The 23,516-nt window shown below is 40.2% G+C and overlaps 1 protein-coding gene across 5 annotated transcripts in view; it reads left to right on the forward strand.

Moving 5' to 3' along the window:
• Positions 1-23,516, forward strand: part of LOC130173661 (ecto-NOX disulfide-thiol exchanger 2-like) — a 171,708-nt gene that overhangs the window by 115,042 nt on the left and 33,150 nt on the right. For all 5 annotated transcript variants that reach the window (XM_056383097.1, XM_056383096.1, XM_056383098.1 and 2 more), the window contains 2 exons: positions 3,226-3,357; positions 16,938-17,093. In XM_056383097.1, the coding sequence (XP_056239072.1) occupies positions 3,226-3,357; positions 16,938-17,093 (288 nt within the window). The remainder of the gene's footprint in view (positions 1-3,225; positions 3,358-16,937; positions 17,094-23,516) is intronic.

Raw genomic sequence — 23,516 nt, forward strand, 5'->3', positions numbered from 1 at the left:
GTGGATCATCCCCATCTATACTCAAAGGTCAAATTCTGAATAAGTTTATGACATCTGTGTTACATTTCTGATTGAACTACATGTATTACTTAATAGTAATACTTATACTGCTGTGTTGTTTTCACAATAAGTCTGTTGATTTGGTAATTCTAACTTCGCTACATTTGGAGACTGTAATATGGACATCCCGTGAGAAGCGATCAATGTAACCTCCACCTGTAGCCTCTTTAAGTCTAGCCCAGCTTAACCAGACTTATGTATATTAGGTTCAGGTCTACAGAGTTCTACATTTGGATCTCTGGGTCATTAGGTCTTGTCTGCACATAATTAAACTGCTCTGTTTATATAGTTAGATGTGGTATTTGTATGAGCTCAAGTTAAATTGAGCCAACAGCTGAAAATAATTTGGTTTATTTTTCTCTTATCGCCATTGATTTTTCCCTTTCCCTGACCTTGGAATAAATAATTAAATGCTGGGTTTCAATTAGGTGCTTTTGATTTCATGTAGACAATTGGCTTCAGAACAGCAAAGTGCTCAAATCCGTGTTTTCAGTTAAAAATGTTTACCAACATTGATTCCCTCATTGGCAGTATTGTTCCTGGCTCCTATTCCTCCCTTCTGGCAAGGTTAATGTGCTGTGTGTATCTGCGCCTGGGTGTGTGCTTGCACATGCGTGTATCCCTGTGTTGATTTTTCAGCAGCTGTTTGCTATTCGTCCTGCAGCTCTATATATTGATGTGATGGTGTGGGATGGTTCCTTCAAGGGGAGCCAAGGCTGACTCCTGCCCTCAAGGTCACATTGCCGTGCCAAAATCCAAAGCCCTCAGTGACTGATTCACAGAGCTGCAAGCCTGAAAAGTATAATTGATTCATGGAGGAAAGATTGTTTGTGAATTGGGGAAATATGAGACAATGAATGGCAGTTGAGTCGATGCAGGACAGGCAACAGAAAAATGAAACATTTAGTACAATGAAAAGAAAGAGGGTGACGTATTTAATGCATTAAATGAATAGGAGCGGAGTGGCAGACAGATGAACTGCAGCCGTTATGACTCAAATGCAGATTATGTGTCAGCAGGGTCAGAGGCTAGTGTAGAGGAGTTAACTTGGCCCAGCATTGACAGTACACAGTCAAACGCACAACAAACGGTCAATAAGTACTCTGTTCTCTAGTGAGGAACAGAAATGAATTGTCTTTGACTTGTGCAGTGATTTCCCCCATCAAAGACAGACCCTTCCTGTGTTTTCACTTACAATTCAGTAGATTGAATGGGGGGGGGGGGATATGGACATATGGGTTTTTTTTTTTATTTCAAAGTAGCAGTAGCAATAACAGTAGTACATACTGTACATATTGATATATATATATATATATATATATATATATATATATATATATATATATATATATAGTTCTTATTCTGGAAATTCAATGGAGTAACCATTTATCGATAAAGTATCCAGATGGGAATTAGCACTGGGTGATATTTGCAAACAGATAATATGATTGTTGCTGAAGCGATTACTCAATTATTTGTTACTTATCAAGCAAAGATTCCAAGCTTTTGCTGGTTTACAGGTTTTGCTGCTTTTCTATGTTTTATATAATGTATGTAAATTGGCTTTTGGATCTATGGTTGGACAAAGTGCACAGTTTGAAGATGTCAGTGTACTGTGGGAAAATGTCACCGGCAGTTTTAGGACATGTAATAGTAATATATACATTTTCTGTCAATTAGTTGTCAATTAATTCTCTATCTGCTAGTCTATTGCTCAACGCAAAGATCATTGCAGCTACACATAATACCAACCACATGTTTATTTATTATCCTAGCTCTAACTGTTATTATTTTACCAACAAGAAAAGAAGACTCACCAGTCAAACCCTCAGTGTGTGTATCCAGTGCAGTGACAACAGCGCTGTGCTGTAAACTGTAATAAAACTGCTATAAAACAGCTCACCACCTCTGCTCTGCTCCTTCATTTTAGGTCCTCGAAAGTCTGCAGAATGTCTGCAGTTAATAGGGTTGTGTTAGTTAACAAGCCAGTGAAGTCCACGTCAGCAGCATTGTCACAGCGACGCGCAGACACAGGCGGTTTTATCAGGCCTCTCTATGGCAGCGACAGCAGACAGCTCTGAAATTAGTAGCTCAGAGAGGGAGGCAAAGAGGCAAACAGAATTATTACACATCGCCAGCTGTGTCTTAACACCAGGAATACCAATATAGTGGTTGTTGTGCAGACAGACCCACACACATTAATACACACAGAGCAGAGTGTTATCTCCACAGTGGGCTTTGCCACAGACCTTCTGAGGTGTGAAGTGTGTGCAAGGTGCAGAGCTTCTCATTATTAACAGCGGTGTTGGCTTTGGCATCAGGAGAGAAAAGGGCAGCTTGGCGCAGCCAGCAGTCACAGCAATTTACAGGTCTGCCAGAGAGAAAGAGGTCGACCAGAGGAGAGAATTAGAGAGCATTTAGAGCTGTGAAATAGACTGCAGACGGGGAGAATGAGCCGCTGGTGGATGTATGATGTGTTCACATTGACTTTACTGCAGAGTTTTATTATGGGGATCTAAGTGTGTTTGCTTTATTATGCAACACTTGGCAGAGTGAGTTTGAGATGATGTGTGTGTATTTGTTGTGATAACTTGGAGATTTTTTAAAAAGTTTTCCAAGATTCAGTAGCAGAGTGCCTGGCAAATGCCTGATAGCATCAGCATTTGTGCTTGGTCCCATGATAATCTTGTTTTACGCTGTATTATTTTCTTACTGTGGCTTGCAAATGAAACCTCTGATCTTTCACTGGTTTACTCATTAGTGTACATTTTGTGTAGACATATGAATCCATTCCTATTTTTTAATATACTTGTGCCCTTGCGAACAACATTTGTGTGACAGTTTTTTCAGTCATACTGCGACATTTCCAGGGGAAAGGTCACTGAGACAGGAAGAGGCCAGGCTGTTGTAGTTGTTTTAAAGGACAATGTTGTTGAAATCACTGTGGTGTCAGACTGTCCGCAGGGTCACAGTAGCCTCCCCTCTCTTCTCATCTCAGACAAAACACAGACTTAAGGACATCTGGAGATGCTATGACAGCACCACACTGTTAAAAACAATCTTGTTTCTCAGTCTTTGCCTGGCATGGCCCAGTATCATGATGAATGTGATGTCACAGGAATGGTACTGAGTCTTCTCTGTGTTGCTTTTTCTGTCTTTCTGCAGAAGGGATCTGCAACATGACAATGGACTCCAACTCAATAACAATGCCCATGTCAGACCCCAACGCCTGGGCAACAGCCATGAACAACCTGGGGATGCCTCCCATAGGAATGACTGGACAGCCACTCATGCCAGGTACAACACTGCCAAAACTTCACCACACTCTACCCCTGTGCTGAAAGTTTATTTCAATGTTCCACTGGGAAAGACATGCTACTGTAGTATTATGCTTGATAGCTCTGGGAATTAGGTATTTATTTACAGGCATCCTTACACCATTTCCATCCAGACGTTGTGAGGCTAGAAATGTGAATTATGTCATGTTAGAAAGACCCAGTATGCCTAATGTTTGTTACCCAATACCAAATATCTTCCCATGTTTTATAGTGTTAAGCAATTCCACCTCTTTCCAGCAACATCATATACAAGCTTGTGCATTTGTTAGTGTAATTATCTGGTGTCCTGTCATCTAATTTTGTAACAACATAATTTCATGTAGATTTATTCACTTCAGAACCGTATACTTAGCTGCTGCTCCATCCCCATCACAATCATTTTGTTAATTTAAGTTGTTTTCATTTTTTTTTTTTTTTTTTTTTTTTTTTTTTACCTCTGGCTATTTTCCCCTTCAAGATACAGGAAAGCTTTTATTATTTAAAAATCAGATAGAAGAACTAAAGGAAATTCAGTGTAGAAAATTAATCAAAACCTCAGTGAACAAGAGTTTTTAGTTTGGATCTGGGTCTAAAGGGCTGGCTGTCTTTTTGCATCTCAAGTAGACCATTTTAACTCTCATCTAGAGAATGAACAGGATCTTTTCTTCTTGTGTGAGGCTGGCTTTTTAAAAATGTGACAGGTGAAGTGGAAGGTTTGTTAATTAGCCACACTGCCTTTAACTGCATTGCGTTCAGGAGTGTAGAAAATCTGCCTTGAAAGGGTATGGAAGTGGATTCTTATGTCAGACCGCATTGCTTATTTAAAGAATGTTGGAATAAACAGGATGAGCTGAGTCACCGAGCTGGGATTGCGATGCTGTAATCAGTCTAAGGATGGCATACTGTACACAGGCAAGCAAGCTCTGTCTGAAGGAGGCCGATATGACTCAGTCGTTTGGGATCAGTGGAAAAGTAGCAGGTTTTGTTTTCAAGTTTTACAAGAGCCGGTAAATCAGACCCAGTGCATACCTCTCTCTGGTTAGTTATGCATAATTATTATCGCTTCCTTTGTCTCTTTCAGTAGCTTTTTCACTTTTTCTCTTGACCTTTTCAGCTGGCTTTAATGTGTGTATAAAATGCAGATTCACTGACACTTTTTTCACACTGTAAACTCCACTTGCCATCACCAGGTTACAGTGAAAATTGAATATGAACAACCAGTATGTCTGATTATTTGATGTTCTTTTTTTCAAGCAATTAATTGGGATTTTACAACAACCCACACTTAGCTTTGTCAAAACAAAACATGTATCATGCATCATTTCAGCTCCTGTTTTTTATATGACAACCGGGTAGCGTGGATTTAGTGATTTGAGCTTAGCACCCTACAGAGCCAAAAGGTTGGAACAATGTGTGATTAAAACGATAAAATTTTACTCATTTGATTATTTCACCTGTGTTATAAAAGCGCCAAGGAGCATTTTGTAAGCAAAAGGTTGAGCTACTGTATCCTGATCAACCACTATATTCACCCTTACCGATTGCTCTGCTATCTATAACATTACGTTCAGCAGCACCCTCCCACTCTCCATATCTCTGAAGAGTTATTCTGCCATGTATTTTCTCCCTCCTCAGTAGAAAGCCTTTCCCTAAAGCCTTTTATAAATCACTTCCCACTTCTTAGCTGAAATGCACTTTCATATTTGAAATATGCCAGGCTTGTGTGTGTGTGTGTGTGTGTGTGTGTGTGTGTGTGTGTGTGTGTACACACTTGGAGACGAACAGTCTTCCAAATGCACTCCTCAAGAAATATTAAGGGAAACACACAGACACACACACTCAGGCCTGGCATATTTCAAGCATGGTAAACAAAGAAAGAGAGAAGACACAAGTGGTAGAAGAACTCATAAAGTCAGAGGGAGGCAGAGGAATTAAACCTAATGGTAGAGATGGAGATTGAGACCGGACACACACCCATTCAAGGGTCTGTATTTCAGATGAAGTGTGCACTTAGTGTGACAACTTCCTCCTATTGAACCTCATCTTCAGTACTTTTTTTACAGCAGACATTTTAACTTGTAATGGCAGGGAACACACAGGTGTAACCATTAACATTAATGATGTCTCCATTCCATTTTGGTTGTGTTATTGAGCCATGCCAGTGATCCAGCATCCACAGCGCCAGAGCCCTTTAACTGGCTCACATGAACGGAATGTGGTAATTAGTGATGTTACTAGCTGCACCTGTGTTTGGCAAAGTCAATTACTCTGCTCTTACAGACCCCTCATACTTTCAACCAGGTGCATATTCCACACGGTTTGTGTAATAGGAAGGAAAACTGAGTAAGAGACCTTGATTTGTGAGCGATGGAGGAAGTTGGAAGCCCTGCTCGCCCACACAGGTGTTTGAGATGGGCAATGGTGAGAAGTAGCTTTACTAAGTACATTTACTCAGCACTGTACTTATGTACAGTTTTGAAGTACTTGTATTTTACTTGAGTAATTTCATTTTATGCTACTTCATATTTCTATGCGTTTACATTTCTGAGGGAAATAATCTACATTTTGCTCCCCTACATTTTTTTTTTATTGTTTCTGGGTTTTCTGTCCCATTCTCGTGGACACGATATCTAAGTAACGCCTTGCTGATTAGATTTTGGTGGCTAAAGGTCAAGGGTCATGGTCACAGTGACCTCACAAAACATGATTTTGGCCTTGTGAATGCAATATCTCAAGAACAGAAGGGAATCTCTTCAAATTTGGCACAAATGTTCAGTAGGACTCAAGGATGAACTGATTAGATTTTGGTGGTCAAAGGTCAAGGTCACAGTAAAACTGGTCCAGAAACTTGTCTGACTGGCAGAGGCATTTAACCGCGAGGCTGTAATTCTAATTTTAAGATTTAGTTAGTGGTTAGTTTGCACATGTACATTAATAGACTAATAATTATAATCCAGAAATATAATATGTATTATTTTGAAATTCCTCCTAATGATTAGTTTAACTGCATTTTGATGCTAATACTTCCGTACGTTTGCTCAAGTAAGGTTTTGAACGCATGACTAGTAACCTCTTACTTGGATAAAAGATCTGAGTTCTTCTTCCACCACTGAAGATGGGAACGATTCCCATGTTTACGATTGAGCATTCAGTTTGGACAGCTCAAGACTGTTGCAGGAAGATTGCAGAGTTGGGCAACTGAGGGTCAGAAATACTCTGCATTGACAATATAGAAAAATATCCACTAAACCAGAGTTTTGTGTTGTGATTACAACTTGGATGTTGATGTGAGCACTATCCACAAGTCCAAAGCTGGTAATTACAGTGATTCTGACATGACATGAATGTGACATGAGGTTGAAGATTGGTGCAGCTGCATTGGAGTTATGCAATGTTCACTCGACCCCTGTACCACTAAGGATGGTAAAAGTGCTGTTGGTCCCGTCCTAACAATTGCATCAAACTAAAGAGAGTGGGGGAGATGTGAGTGAAGCACAGTGTGTACACACCCACACAGTCCTGAGAAGAGCTCTAATCAGGCAAAATAATTAAAGTGTCCTGTGTGGGTTTACCATGGGAGTGCAGAGCCTTTAAGCCTAAACAGCTTCAGCTATCAGAGGCAGTTTGTGAAGGGTGGTGTAGAGAGGAAAGAACGGAGGAGACGGAGATGGAGAGGGAGGAGACGTGGGTGAAGAGGACATCTGTGTCTCCTCTCTTGGATCACCTGAAAAACAGATGCCGTTTCCCCCTTCTTCCTTCCTTTCTCCATACCCACCCCACCCCACCACCCCCCCCTCCCTCACAAGCCCAAATTACCCAACATCTCATTTATGTCTCATAACAGCTGAGTCAGCCACTGTAACCCAGAGCTACATTAGAGCACACGCTGCTCATCTGCTCTTCATAGAGCTGAGCTCCTTTACACACTTAGTCTGCACTTGGTCACACTGAAATGCTCATCTGGGCTCAAACAGTGTGAACATGTGATGTAAACTGAAGGTGCATCACATCCAACAAATGACAAGTAATTTTAATAGTAATGTATTATTAATGTAACTGAAAGCTAATTTAAAAGTGAAGTGATGTTTTTTTCTCTCCCAGATGAATAAGAAAAACTACTTCTGATATGTATATTTCAGAAATGTGCTGCTTTTTTATCATCTCACTACACTCCAAGTGAATATGACATATAGTACTCACAGGCCTGTTCCACCCATGCATTCACTCAGCCAAAAGAACTTCACTTGTTGAACCCCAGGAGAACTATGTAAGTGGGAAGCGATCCACTTAAGCACCGCTCCTCTTGCTTTCCTTTTTTCCTCGGTTTACAACAATTTATGAGGACAAAAAAACTCACGGTTTGCTCCGAACAATGTCCCAAAATCTGTCAATTTTTTTTTCTTTTTATAAACTTCTTTGCACTTAGTTTTTGCTTTCTTGTGAGCTCTTCCTGCAATCTCTGTTAGCGCAAACCTCTAGGCACACACACACTTTCACCTGATGTCGCACAGTCTCATATCGTCACGCAGCGCTTGCCACCAGAGCACCTTGTGCCTTTTGAAGCAATCCAGGTGGATTAGTTATTGATTCTCCATCATGGCTGAACATCATCTTTGTCTCCTTTTTGTTTCACCTCTAAACAACAGGGGAGAATTCGGTCTTTCTTTGTCCTATCCTGTTTGATCTGTGAGTGTGTTTGTGCACACAAACCAGCAGTCATATGTTTCCTGCATGTAGGTTTAAGTGGGTTTTTTAATGTGTTAGTTTTGGGGTCATTTATTAAAAGAGGCTGCCTGCGCCTTAGTGCTTCATTATAGTTTGCCTGTTTCATCCACTGTGAATCCGCAATGCATTTCTTCACCACAAAGTCTTTTCTCTGCCTCGAGCCAAGTGGATTTATCCAGACAGACAGCTGGATAAACAGACCACTGTGGGCAGAGCCTTCAACACTCCGCAGCCTCACAAAGCCCGGTACGCGTCTACAATGATGACAGTTTTATTTCTATAGATGAACTGGGCAATGGTTGTGTATGTCAGGAAGTTATTATAACATGTTTGTGTTAGAGAAGTGTTTGGATAGGGAGAGAGACTAGACTCAGGCATGAGTCAAGTTTGAATATACTGTATGGCCTGACGCAACCTAGAAAATCTTCTCCAATCTATAGTCTTATGTACTATATGTTTTTACTTGTTCTTTATTTGCCAAATATTCTCATTCTGCCTCTCCATACTATGATGTTACTGTTGATACTTCTGTCTATTGCATGTCTGTCCATCCTGAAAGAGGAATCCCTCCTTTCATGCTCTCCCTAAGGTTTCTTCTTCCTGTTTTTTTCCCTGTTAAAAGTTTTTGTGTGGAGTTGATCCTCTTCCAAATCAAGAGTCTAAGCGGGGATTCAAACCAAAAACAACTCTGCATTAAAAACAGAGGGCGGCTTTGGTAGGGTCAAGTCGTTTAATATAACGATGAGACAATTAGATAATATCCAGGAAGTCCAGTTTAAATAACAGCTTCGTACATTTAAAGGCCAGTGAGATGCCAGAACACTGCACAACAGCTTGTCATACTGACAGGCAACTCTGGAAAGTTTTGACAGAGACAACTTTTTCTATCTTTTATCAGGGCAGTTGCACTGTAAACAGTAGAAATACTCCCTTCACATTCAAGTAATCTGCCAGGGTACCAGCCTTGCTGGATGACGTCACTTTGCGTAGCTGCTTCAAATGTTTTGTTTCTGGCACCTGCGCTGCGCCAACGGACTGGGACGGACTCAGGATAGACGATGTTGTAGTTTGTGCAGATTGTAAAGCTGCAGTTTGAGGCAAAATGTTAGATTTCGGGATATAAAAATAAAATCGACTCAACTCGTATAGCCCAATATCAGCAGCGGTTTCTGACCCAGCCCAAACTCTAAAAGAAGATACACACTCCACCGAAAAAAGCCTCTAGGACATGAGGAAAAAAAATAGTAGAGACTCCCTCTGTAATAAAAGCACAATACAGTAAGTCCAAGGTATGTGTACAATAGCAGTTCTTCACATCGCATCAAGTCCAAGCCGCCAAGCAGGTCGGGTAGGGTTTAAGGGGAAGGGTAAATGGATAATGTAGGTGACAGTCAGGCTCAGGAGAGAAGTGCAGCACAGAGTCCTGGTTACAAATGAGAATTGTCTGATGGGGAGGAGCTGGCAGGCTAAACTTCAGACCAGGAGGGCAGGAACCTACGGGACACATGGCCGACAGTATTGATCCGCAGGCGAGACTTCAGGGCAGAGCTGAATGTAAGGAACCTGACCCACGTGTGACGGGGGAGGAGGGGTCCTTTGTGTCTCTGGAGGACATATTGATTGTGTGTTCTGCCCCAGCTGCAGCTACAGTCTGAGATTCTGTTTTTTATTGTTGTCATCATTGTGGAGATTATCAGTATAAGTTCTAGTGAACTGGTGTTATGCTGCAGATTGTGTGCAGAGTTGATTTAATGCACTGACTCTGTGGGAAGTGTAGAAGAGTGGTTGTTAAAGTTTTTCAAATAATAAGGTGAACCTCTGTTTATTTGTACAGACAAGAGCTCAAACAGACCAGAGACAGAGTTCCTGTGGTTATGGAAAATTTGAAAAGTCACAGTATTTCAGAGCAGAGTTTTTTCCTCTGGTCAGAGAAAGATTAGGGTGAATGTTCCAGGTTTCCGAAATTTGTTTTGGTGTTGCTTTTGTAACCATAAAACGTTCAACAGGGAAATTCAGTTGCAACTGGTCAAAGTTATGTTTTTGTGATTATCACCATTAACAACGTTACTGACTACATGGATTCCTGGTGCCTAGTGTCTGGTTCTCTCATGAGGACAAAGTAAAGACTCCTCAGATGCTCACAATGTGTCCTGTCATGAACATTACACAGATGAGTCATGTCATATGCGAGCTTCAAACCCGGTAAGTGAAATCCCAGATATAGTGTTATCGCTGAGAACGGAGCGAAAATTGCAGCAGTAACAGCAGAAATCAACATCTGGTTTCAACATCTTTGACATCTGAGGGAGACGGAGAGAATATCCTATTCCAGGAGCGTTCACCATGTATTTCCCCAGCGCTCATCAGTGTTCTCTCTAGCTTGCCAGACTATAAGCAAAACCAGATGCACAGCTATAGAGTTCCTCCTCTGTATTTCTCTGAAAATACCTACTGACCTCCCAAGATGGTTTTTATTATCCCAGACATTTGACTGTATGTATTGTATATGAAAGGAGCTCCTCAGTACAGTTGGCCTTGATCCAAAGACTACACCAGAGGTTTGCTACTTGTCATGAAAAAGAAATATTTAGATAAAATTCAGAATAATATACATCCTGTTGTGTAAGGTGTCAGTTTTTGTCAACACTGTCATAGAGGTGCTAATTTAAGTCAATGTTTTAGCATGTAGATCATAATAATGGTGTTGTACTTGACTGCATTATATTGAGTGGTCTCCCTAATATTCTGCATGCCCCATGTATGTAAATGGACAATACATTTAAAACACCTCTCAGTATCATGTAGTCCATTACAACAGCTTTAACTATGACCTCAGTAATAAACTTAGAAATGAATCAACACATTTCTGACAGTGCCAACAAAAACTGAACATTATAAACTTTGTAAAGGTAGAGTTATTGTATTGAATTGCAATAGGTTGTACAGGTGGCCACTGAGTGTGAACAAATACAACGTCGAGACCCTTGAAATGGGGAACCACCTTTCAGTGATAAGGCTTACTGACAGTAGCAGTAATGCTTGTGTTTCCTGTTGCCTGGTTTTCTCATTTTTGTGTTTGTCTGACCTTGAAAGTTAAGTGTGTTTTGCGTCACCAATGACAGCAGCCCAGGCCTGCGTAACATCTTAGGCATGTGTAATGGGCTTCCCTAATAATAATAGATGTCTTTATTCGCAGGAACGATAGGTTTGATCAGCCAGTTTGCTTTTCTCACATTTTTGAGTCAAAGATGTGTGAAACTTACAAAAGATGCCAGCTGCCCACACACACACACAAACACATGCACAAACACACACTCACCCATAAGGAAAATGTTTAGCTTTTCACAGACATGTATTTGCAAGTTTATCAGAGTTAATTTAGATGCACATTCTTACGCTTGAAAACGCACACAAACTCAAAACACTCCGGAGAATAGATAAACAGGCTCGAGGGACAGACGACCGTTCCCTGAATAAACAGCCACTCCTTTGTCTGTCTGCTGCATCCCACTCATCCTCATCCCTTCCCCGCGGCTGCCACACACCCATCCGCCACTGTACACACTAACAGACGCAGACACAAAACCACAATGGAATATATGAAAACTTTGTGACTTAGTGTGATTGCTCATAACCAATCATCAAAACGGTGCTGCCCATATGAATTGAGGAGTGGCCCCCCACACACAAATATGAATCAGGTTGTCCTTATTCTCACACATTAGCTCACCTTTACGTCAGGAAATACATTAGATGACACTCATTCCTTTGCCGTAAGCATTTTCCAATCCTTGGACCGGGTGCTGTGTCCTTTTCTGCTGACTGCTCAGGAGCTGCACTGTCACAATGCCAGAGGTTTTTGGCTGAGTGTAGGCAGACAGAGTGGAGAGGCAAAGACTCCCTTACTGTGGATATACAGTATGTCTGGCAAAAAATAGAGCAGTAGTTATAGGGCTACTGAAAAGGGACTTTCAGACACTTAGTCCTATCCATGGCAGATATATTAGATTGTGGGCTAGATTTGGGATAGATATTTGAGTATGGAGGTGTCAGATAAAGAAGATGGATTTTGGAAGGCAACATAAGGAATCTGATTCTTATTTAGACACAGAGGAATAGGGGGATAGAATAACTTTTATAAACAGGAAGGAGTTTTTATTTCAATCCTGCAGGTGGATAAATGCTCTTGTAAGTCGGACATCTTCATATGAAAATCCAAAGCAGGCGACTCTTGGCAGAGATTGAGTGAGGCAGATTTCAGCCACTGGTTGGGTTCCAGGTGCCACGGCTAGCTCGCCTCATTAGAGAATATTATCCAGCATTCCTCACATCAACTGCCCGTGTCCCCCTCCAACCCCCCCACACGCCGCTGACTGCTAGAAGCGACGTTTACTCCGCAAGTCAGAGAGGAGAAAGAAGGCGGAGGGGAGAGGAGGATGACATTGATAGCCAGAAGCTTCACACAATCAAAATGTCTTCTCTCTGCTCCTCCTGATTGATGGGCAGCTCCAAATGTCATTACTTTGAACAAACCTCCAGGATATAAATTGTTTAACATCAAAAGTATGTGATGGAGAAGAACGAGAGGTAGAAAGGGGGAAGAACGTGTGCAATAACGTTTGGCCAACATTGTGTGTATGTGTGCACGTGCGCTCATACATGTTACTGCACAAGGACGAGGTGTTAGCAGGGAGATCTTTGTGAATTTCAGCTTTCCAGCATGAGCATGAGACTAAAGCTCATAGAGAAGCATGTTAAAAAGGATGGCTGTGTGTGGGTGGACCCAGCCCCAGGTTTCTTTTGTTGTTCTTCTTCTGGAGGACCCTCATGCGCTCTAAATCCCTCTGTGGAGTTTTTACTGAGTCAAAAAGACCTGCTCTCTTGTTGAGTGCACAGCATATTGGCTAGTAGCACATGCTGTACCTCAGCTGAACTGTTCAATATACATCATTTATTATCTGAGAATGTTTTTCCTTTCAAAGAGATTGCGAAAATGAAATTTCAGTGTCTGTTAATACAATGTGTTCCATTTCTAATATTCAAAACAGAATGCATGAGTTGAAATTTAAGATGCAAAAGCAGAATTTTCCGAATTATTGAAGACTAGTTAAAATTGAGCTCTGTTTTCTGTAGACCTTCTCCACACTAATGTCCCCCTTTGAGAGAAATTCTAATGTTTATCTGAAGTTAGGGCTCTAACTAACAATTATTTTCATCATCATTTAGTTTGATGATTATTTTCTTGATAACAAGAATTGTTTTGTTTTTAAAACGTCTCAAATATGGCCATCGCAGTTTCCCAGAGCTCATAAAATTGCTGCTTTTCTTCAACGTAATAGTCAAAACATAAAAATAATCCATTGCTAGTAAAAGTCTTGCCTTCAAGAAGTGTTGTGGGGTAAACTCAAGATACTTTATACCCCGTTTCATAGTTAAAACCATAAGAATACATTATATCTAGTTGGAAAAATGTTACTGTTCACTCTAAGCCACATCAGTCAAATACATCAGTAGTTTACCACTACACATAATGGAGGGAATATCAGGCCAGGCGCTGGATTGTTCCAGTAGCCATAAGAGTCAGAATAAATACAACATTTTTTGTTGAGAACTAGGGATAAATCTAAGTGTAATGTACTACAATGACACACTCATCCACCCATCCCCGTAGCATTACGAGCAGTGGTTAGTGAATGGAGATGTCTGACTGCTTGTAGCCCAGTGCTCAGCGGCATCAGCTGTTTATTAACCTCATTCTGCCCCCACATGATCGGCTACAAATGTGATTTAGGATTGATTTTAAAGTCGTATCGATCTCCTGTGACGTTACTGTTGTACTGCAGCCTGGCTTTATTTTAAAGCTTTTTCTCTGTGGCATTTTCACTGTTACATTACAGAGAGAAAAAATAGATGGTGACAGGCAACAAATGACCCAGGTCAGCTTTAAACCCAAGATGTTGCCTTTACAGTAAATGCACCCTATTGAAGTCAGCTACCAGCACAAGAGTATTATAGTTAAACACTTTTTTCTCAAAGAAAAGAAAATGGGAAAGAAATTCTAAATTTATAAATAAAAACCAACAGTCTCTAACATCCATACCTTGCACCTTAAAATTTGAATCAGGTGGTGCCACTTTTGGAAAAGTTTTTTTGTGGAATCTTGTACTGTAGGACATCTGTTCCCTTAAATCTGCAAAGGTTACAGGCACAAAATGACGGGAAGTGTTTTTCTGTCGGGACACCTCAACTCTGGAACAAACTACAGCATGAACAGTCAAATAATAATAATAATGCTTTTTCAAATGTAAAATGTGCTCTAATAGAAACAATCTAAAATGGATTCAAATCTGTAACGTAACAGCAAATCCCTTCAAAAACTGCGTAAATACATACAGTGGATGAAATACACCAGGCTGATGTGCATGTTCATCTGTGTCTGTTTACAGCGTACACTGTAATGAGGAACAATGAAGGAGGGAGGAAATAATGGTATGTTGGTGATAAAAACATGTCCTCAGGCGAAAAATGAAGATGAGAGAACTCTGCTGGAAATCCTTAGGAAGAAGTAAATAATCTCCTTTATTGCGCACGGTTCTGCTACATGCTTGCTTCAGGTTTCAGGCTCTTGATGGATGAGCATAAATACACATACACACACACACACACACACACACACACACACACACACACACACACACACACACACACACACATATACTCTCTCTCTCTCCAGTGGGACCGTGAGCAGCACTGCAGTGAAATTACACCAGTCATGCCCTGATGTAACCAGATCGTTCCCTCCGTATGAGCAGAAATGTAGTTTTTTTTTGCACCAGTATACAACGCATGAACTAATAAGCATGTTTCTTTATTTTACCCCTGGAATAGTACAGCATTGGCTTGGCAGGAAATGGAGCATGATTTCCAGAATTATTATTTCCAAGATATTTTTACAATGTTTTTGCCTGTAGGGCAAACTCCCACAACACTGAATTTAGTCTTAGTGTATACTCTGTTTTGTTTCCTCAGTCCTCTAATACGCAGTGTTTGGTATTCAGGCTGGCTATTGCACCAACCTCCACACTTTTTTCTTTTTTTATATCATCCCTTCTGCTATCCATCTTCCTTTCCTTCACCTTAACGTGCAGAAGAAGTCATCAATCGCCTGGCAACTCGGGACCCTCTTATCACCCGTTCCTCTCACTCTGACTCTTAGTTAGAGACTGATGGTGAGGTCATCAACAGACATATTTTCCATTCATCTTCCTTTAATGTAGTTCACCTGGCTACTTCCGTTTTCTTTTTGGACTGTTTTCTTTTCTCTATCTGGCCTCTGTTTCTCTCTCCTCACTTTTGTCCTTCAGCCGTTTTTATCAGTCTGCTGTATTTATTACAGCCTCTCCTGCTCCGGGGACCTATTGCAAGTCATCTGTAATGTGCATATTTCTTGATTCTCCTTCACTGAGTGTCATTTCATTCATCCATATTCGCTCTTACAGTAGATTTAGAGGAAATCACTTATGAGTTAATGTGCGATCTATTTCCCAGTAATGGTGTGTACTGTAGAACAGTAAATATTATTTCTCCTTCACTGGGTATTACTATTGAAGATCAGAACAGTCACAACTGAAATGGAACCCACATAATGTTTGCTGCTGTTATTCTCTGTTGCTATTCTCAGAGGTGAATATTTATTATCATTGTAATTGTAATTATGAATGGACTGTAGGTATGAGTTTAATTTAATAACAGGCATAGGATTTCAAATTTTCATCATAAAATTCACCTTTTTGGACATTGGGAAGCTTAAGTTGTTAAATTCAAAAGTCAATTTAATAAAATCTTTAACACGTCCTTTTCCATGATATATATTTTGTTTCATTTGATTTTTAACACTTAAGGGTGTAATGATACTGTAGGACCATATCTGCAAACTTAAAATCAATACTAAAAACTGGAAACCAAGGTGGGTAAAACTAAAGGAATCGCATCAAATATTTAAACTTTTGTCATTATGTTTCTTGTTGTTTATACATTTCATGATGCTCATCTCATCATCTGTCACAGTCAGCAAATAGCACTGTCTGTAAAATTGTTTTTAGCCAGTGTGTCAGATTGATTTTGTTACATGTCTAGTATATTACAGTGTGTGTATAATCTCTAGTGAAGGATTTGTTTTAGTGAGCAGTGCTCCTGCATGCACATACACAGGTGCATAAACATTACACACCCTGCGGCATAATTGTCAACTCCAAATCCTCTGCAGGTGATGTTGAGGCACATACTGGAGGCCAATGTCATTTCCATTTCAAAAAGCTCCATACCGGGACGCTTGTGCACATAGAAGCACATGTGGTGGCTAAGGATGCCAGTGTGTGTGTGTGTGTGGGTGTGTGTGTGTGTGTGTGTGTGTGTGTGTGTGTGTGTGTGTAGGCGTGCACATATTTTCCCAGCTGCAGTGTAAATCAATATTGTAAATAAAGCTTCTGATGTTACGTAGGTTTTAGACACAACTGTGAACATTATCTATAAGGTCATCACTCAAATCAACAGGAGTGACAGAGAGAGAGTGACTCCGAAAAACTTTTTAAAATATGCATGTTGTTTACGAGATGATTTATTCATGAATGGCGGTGTATTCCATTATGTGTTTGCTGCTTGTGTGTCACTGATGTTGACAAAACTATCACTCAGGATGTAAGTACACAACGTGAAACTGGAACTTAATGGATTTCATATGGGCTGAGGTGATACCTGACCAAAAAGTCTGTCTTCGATTGTTACTGTACATTTTACTACGTTCTCGTCTCATTCATATTTCTCTCCTGCCTCCAGATTTTGACCCCAACCTCGGTATGATGGCTGGAATTACCCCCTTGAACCCCATGATGCCCGGCCTCGGTATCGTGCCTGCACCCCTCTCCCAGGAAATACCAACAGTCAAAGAGATCATCCATTGCAAGACCTGCACCCTGTTCCCCCCAAACCCCAGTAAGCCATAATATCATATTAATCCCCCCACCCACACCCACACCCCCACCACCACTACCCACACCTTTTCTTCTACCAGTGTCTTCACATAAAAGAATCACACTTTTTAAAGGCCTCCGATTATGTAACATCATAAGGCAGCTTGACAAAAACATTAAAATTTCTAAACACGGTCCAACTTACTAACTGTTCATGAAGCTTTCAGTTACAACTTCCTCAGCTGATGAAGTTGCTCATTTCTCATGGAGATGGTTTGGTTGTTATCACTTCAGTATATAATTCTTGCGACTGACAATTAATTTCATTATTGATTGATCAGCCAGTTGTTTTCTTAAATAAGTGATTTAATAAGTGAAAAATCCTTCCATAATTTTCAAAGTTGGCATCTTGAAGTTGTTCTGTCAAGTTCAAAAACTCAAAGATATTCATTTTACTACCTTACAAGACGAAGACAACCTGCAAACACATTTTAGAAGCTGTACCCAGAGAAGATTTGGCATTTAAGCTCGAACAATAACTTAAATGAATCAAACTGCTCTTTCATTTTCTTGAATGCACATGAAATAGTGTGGAAATTTCTATGGCAAGTCACTTTGTATACTCTGACTAGAGGTGTGCTGTGAACAAGCTGTTGATTATATTTATCTCACCTCCACCTTCCAGTTATCCAGGAAAAGAGGTAGTGGGGGGGTCCTTTGATTGATCTCGCCTTTGCTTTTCAGATTTCCTGCAACAGAAAAGTTTCTGCCTGGGGAATTTTTCCAAACAAGTATTGCATATCATCTTCAAGGTGAACTAAAACAAAAGCTGCTCACTGCAGTAACATTTTGGAGTTTACAATCTTGTCACAAAACAAAATACACACTCTTGCATTGTCTTAGTCAAATGTTGTTTTTTTTAACCACACCCATGAAGCTGTCTTTAAGGTAAGCATGTATACCTGGTGTGTGCATTATGGCTCCGTATAAACTGTCACTGTCACAGCATGGTGCAGGGAGGAGCTGATTAAAAGTTAAAGTTTACTTAGGAAAATCTTTCTAGCTGGTCCTCAGGAGCAAAGGCAAAGAAATGAGCTAGGTACTCTGTGCCAGGGGCACATATAAACCCTGAGGCTGAGTGAGGGATCAGCTTGTCACGAAATTACCCAACAACTTTGGAACCTGTCACGATCACTCTGTGACACAAGTAGAATTGTTTTTTGTGCTGCATGTGGCGCATGCTTTAATTGGAAAATTGATGTTATGGTTAAAACATATGTCTAAGATGATATGTGCCCCAAAAACTGATGCTGGTTTGGTCCTTAGTGATGCGTGGACACAACGCTTAATTGCAGACATTTCTTATTTTCGTACTTACTTTCTACTTTCTTGCCTTTCTGTTCTGTCCCAGTTACTCTTAACTCGCTCTTTTGATCCCCATCTCTTCTTAAGATCTCTTTGCCTGTCACCAGTTAATCTCTAAGCCAAGTTTTTTGAATAGGCAGACATCTGAGGAAAACTGTCTAGGCTTGATTCTGCTCATGAAAGTCAAGTCTGTTAGAGGCCAACAGGGATGAGTTTTGCCCTCAAGAGAATTGCTACCTCAACATGGTGGGCCGTGTTCGTCTGTGACCCAAGGAGTTGTTTTGTTGGGCCCACCGGCTCCTGGTAGCATCTCTCAAGGCAAATTGGTCCCAGCTGAGGGGCCTGCAATTCAAAGGTTTGCATGAATTGGTGTGTCTGGCAAGGTTGTGACTTTAACAAATTTTAATTTTCATGGACAGAGTCTCTATGCTGAGTAGAGGTGTCCAGAGTTTCAACTACGAGTACCTCTGGATCGAATTTGTTCTTGGTGTCAGTAATGTAGTTCTGTTGACTTAATTTGACTGTGACCTTCAGCATGCATTGGGTTGGTTTGCAGCCATTTGTGAAGAGTTTGGGATGAGCGTCAGCATCTCCAAAATCTATTTCAGTTTGGGAGCAAGTTGCTGCCCCAAGAGAGGGGAGTCCATGTATTTCAAGCTCTTTTTCACAAATGAGGTTCAAGGGAAATGTCACTGATCCGCTCTTCAGTCTGTTGAGAAAATCTTTTATGGCTCCAGAGGGAGCTTCACAAAGTTTACTCTAGTTCTTCTGCATCACTTCTGATCTTTTTTTTTTATTTTTTCTAACTGTCCATCACCGCTCTGAAAATGTTATAGAAATGCACTGCTAAATCGGAAGAGTGCTCCTTTAAGATGTAGCATCAAACAGGTGAGCCGGTGCAGCATGGCAGTGATGGATGCTTTTTACTGGACTATTGTTGAAAACAAGCGAGCTAAGCATTAAGACAAAGTTCTCGATTTACTAGTCGATCTACCCACTACCCAGAACTCACGATCAAAGGTCTTATTTGTGGGTAGTCACTGGAAGACTGAGATAGAGGATTCAAACAGCCTACATCCGTTTCCTTTGCTGGTGTCTGGGTTCAACTTTAGAGATGGGATGTGGAGCCTCTATATCTAGAAGGAGCTCAGAGAGGAACTGCCATTCTTTTACACTGAAAGGAGGCGGTTAAGGTGGATCAGCCACCTGCTTAGGATGCTTCCTGGACCCCTCTTCTGTGGAGGTATTCTGATCATGTACACCTGGAAAAGGACCCCAGACTACACTGATAAAATGCTGTAGACTGACAATGCCTCAAGATCGTCCCTGGGGAGCTGGAGAACATGGCTGGAGAGAAGGATGCCTGGGATATATCTGGGAACCTGGACCTGCAAGAAAGTGGTGGAAAATTGATAGTTGGATAAAATACCTTATTGGGCTATTTCCAGTCACAGCAACAAAAACTATACAGTCAGTTCACTGAATAGCTACATAGCACCTGCCAAATTCTGCCACACTTTCGGTGAGATTTCTTTTGAAATTTCTGTAAACATGCAGTTTAGCAACTGATGGTTGCTCCAGGTTCTTGAGCGAAAAAAAAGAAAGAAAAGTCGACTAGGCTTTTCACATCAAAATGATGGGAAAAGTTGTTGTTAAGTGTCATTGCTGAGGATTGTTGTAACATATGTCTCACTGAAGCTGTATCACCTCCAAGGATGATAGGGCTGATTGGAGAATGGGAGGAGGAGATGATGATTGAGGCGTTTCATTGTTTCACACTGCATGCTGTCGACAGTGCCTTTGGAGGCAAAATAGTGATGTTTGAGGACAAAATTGTCACGAGATGAAGAAAATGTTATAAAATCTCTGCAGTGTGTCTACGGCTGCAACTAAACGTTATTTTCAGTATTCATTAATGTAACGCTTATTTCCTCTATTAATCTATGAAATATTTGTCCTGCATAATGTATACTGCATTAGTGCATAGATTAGTTATATTATTATTCATATTATATTTAGGGCTGCAACTAACAATTATTTTTATTACTGATTAATCAGATTATTTTCTGAATTAATTCATTAGTTGTTTGGGCTGTAAAATGTTCAAAAATGGGAAAAAAAAAAATTCTTATCACAGTTTCTAAGGGCCCAAGGTCTTGTTGTCTCAAATGTGTTGTTTTGTTTGATCAGTGAAAAACAAAATCTTGTTGGAGGAAGGTGAACAAGAAACATTTGGTGTTTTTTGCTTGAAAGCGGTTCATGCAATTAATCAAATCAAGCGCTTTTCTGCATCCTTCTCTTTTTTCTTTACAAACCATCTCCATCCATCTCTGCCTCGACCTCTCTTTCACTTACTTTTCTTTTGTCACTTTTTACCATTCACTTATCTATTGCAGAAGTGGTGTACTACCTTCTTTTTTTCTCTAAATGGTTTTCAGAGGCTGCACTCAACATTTTGACCTGTGGACTCACTTTGACTGTCAAATTTGACATCACACTCTGTATCGTCCGTCTCTCTTACTCTTCCAAACTTCTGAAAGGACGTCTGAGAGATATTTTATAATTACCTTTCAGGAAAAGATGAAGCACATTCCTTTGAGCTTTGAGGATACAAGCAGTGTGTACCAGTCTTACACATGCACACATATACACACTCCATTAATTTTTTGTATTTCTTTCTTAATAATTAAATAATATTTAAAAAATTGCAGAATAGCAGTCAGAGGAATTCTTCAGCTGCTCCGTTAGTTTTTTTTAATTGAATAATCTTTAAGTCCATTAAGTAAATTAAATATTTTTGTGATGCTAGAGGTTTTTGCCCTGTCATTTTAATTATTGAATAATCTTTTAAAGATACACTTACATAAATAAATAAAACCCTGAAAAGCAGCCAGATATCTTTTAAATCATTCATCCAAGACACTAATAACAGCTGACTAATACACAAAGATGGAACGTCCTAGTTTGTTAGAATGTGCCAATACAGGGTCTGTTTCTCCCTGTGATAAATCTTCATGTGTACAGGTTAATGCTTATTGTTTGTTTGTGTGTTGGTGATGTACTAAACGTGTTCACTTCAGTGTGTGTAAACGTAGTTTATCTTCTGAATAACAGTCCTCAGAGGGTTGAAGCTTCCTCCCTGTAGCAGTCCCTCCAACTATAAAAAGGTGCTTAGCCCAGTCCAGGTGATGGATGATGATGACTTGTGCTAGAGAAACAGACCAGTGGGTGGTCGCTCAGACAGCGGGCCTCAGGGACGGGCTGGACTGAGAATCAGCCTGTGTGTTTGCATTACAGCAGCCTCCATATTTGCCCGAAGTAACATATCAAAGTGAAAGCACATCAGCCAGCTTATTAGTCAGCCAACATATCAAAACATAGTCTACTAATTTCCCAAGATTCAAAACATACTTAAGTATGTTGTAAGTGTGCAGAAAAATAGAAAATGCTGTACGTTATAATTCAGTCCAATACAACAGATTCAATTCTGTTGTATTTTTTGAGGTAGTTTATTTTGTTTCTGAATTTTATCATATTATTCTATTAGTTCTTTCTAATATTTTGACCCTCAGTATATGCAAATAAGTTGGAAAAAATATTAGAATCATAATATAACCAGTCAACATCTTGTCTCTCCCTCCTGTTTATTCAGTTGCTCTTTTTTTCTACTCTGGACCCTGTATCTACCCTCTCCTCCGTTTCTCTGTCTGCATTTTAAAATGAATGGCCTTGAAGTCTCACATTTGCTCATAGGGGCTCACATACGAAGTTTGGACAAATATTTCTTTTTAAACTCTGTCTGGCACCCACATTTTATGAGTAATCCTCCTAAGCTCACTCTCTCTGTCTCTGCCTTAGGTTCATGAGCTTATTTTGTTTGCATAAAAATCCAATCACTCAGACTGTTCACAAAGGCTTTCACATATTGTATGATATCATGTATTTATTATACTCAGTCACGCTCCACCCCCCAACCAGGTGCAAAACAACTGAAAGGAGATGAAAAATGACCACAGACATATAAAAACAATGCAAACCATAAGATGACCCAAAGAAACACAAACAACTACAAACAATGCAAAACAATGCAAACAACCACAAAGAGACACAGTCTGGGTGTTCTTACCCCTTTCTAGGAGTGGGGCAGTGGGGGTGGGGTGGAGTGGAGGGGGTGGGGTGCAGTTTATTATTTAAAACCGCTCTTCCCATTTGAGTTTTTAAACCCACTCCTGGCTAATAGGAGGCATCTTTGCAGGAGCCCAAACGACATCAGCTGAATGTAAAACAGCAATAAAAGCTCAAACTGCTGAGCTCCTTACTTTGTCTTGTAGGATTAGACCAGCCATCTTGCTTAGAAATGTCATATCAGCTATTTGTATCGTATCATTCTTTCTTTCACGACCCAGCTCTTGTACTACAGGACTACAAGCTTGGAATGAAGACGGCACAGTAAATAAGGAAAGCTTCTTTAGCACTTAGCTCCTCACCACCATCAATCAGTCAGTCACTTTATTTGTACTCAAAGGACATCTGGTTGTGCAGCAGTAAAACACACAAGAACACATCATATAAATACAATTTTAAAAAATGCAGTTTGCCCAAGTTAAATAACATAAAATTAAATTAAAGACGTCAAGTACCAGTGATTTTAATTAATTTAATTTTTAATTTTCTGTTTGATAGTGAGATAATTCTGATGCAAAATCAACATTACTGCACGCAACAAATGCTGTCTTGAAATCCTTTTGATCGTACTTGAATAAAACCCCAACACATCTGAATTTCTCCACTCGGTGCTGATCAACCCTGGTGACACGCCTCAGGTATCAAACCAAGTTCAACCCCAGGTCTTTTCACCATGTCCATATCTACAGTGGTGGAAGCATCACTAGCCGCTATTGCAAAGCCTTTTCTAGCAGACACACAGAAATACATCATGCTCAGCGTTCCACTGATTAGCTCGTTCACTCCTCATAGACCCTGCTAATCACATTCATCATGGATGAGAAGCCTGATCTATTGGAGATTAGATCAGTCAACACTCATCTGTGTTGAATAAGTGATTTCTGCAATGCAGGGG

Source organism: Seriola aureovittata, chromosome 8 (genome assembly GCF_021018895.1).
Source record: "Seriola aureovittata isolate HTS-2021-v1 ecotype China chromosome 8, ASM2101889v1, whole genome shotgun sequence".
Taxonomy (NCBI): Eukaryota; Metazoa; Chordata; class Actinopteri; order Carangiformes; family Carangidae; genus Seriola; species Seriola aureovittata.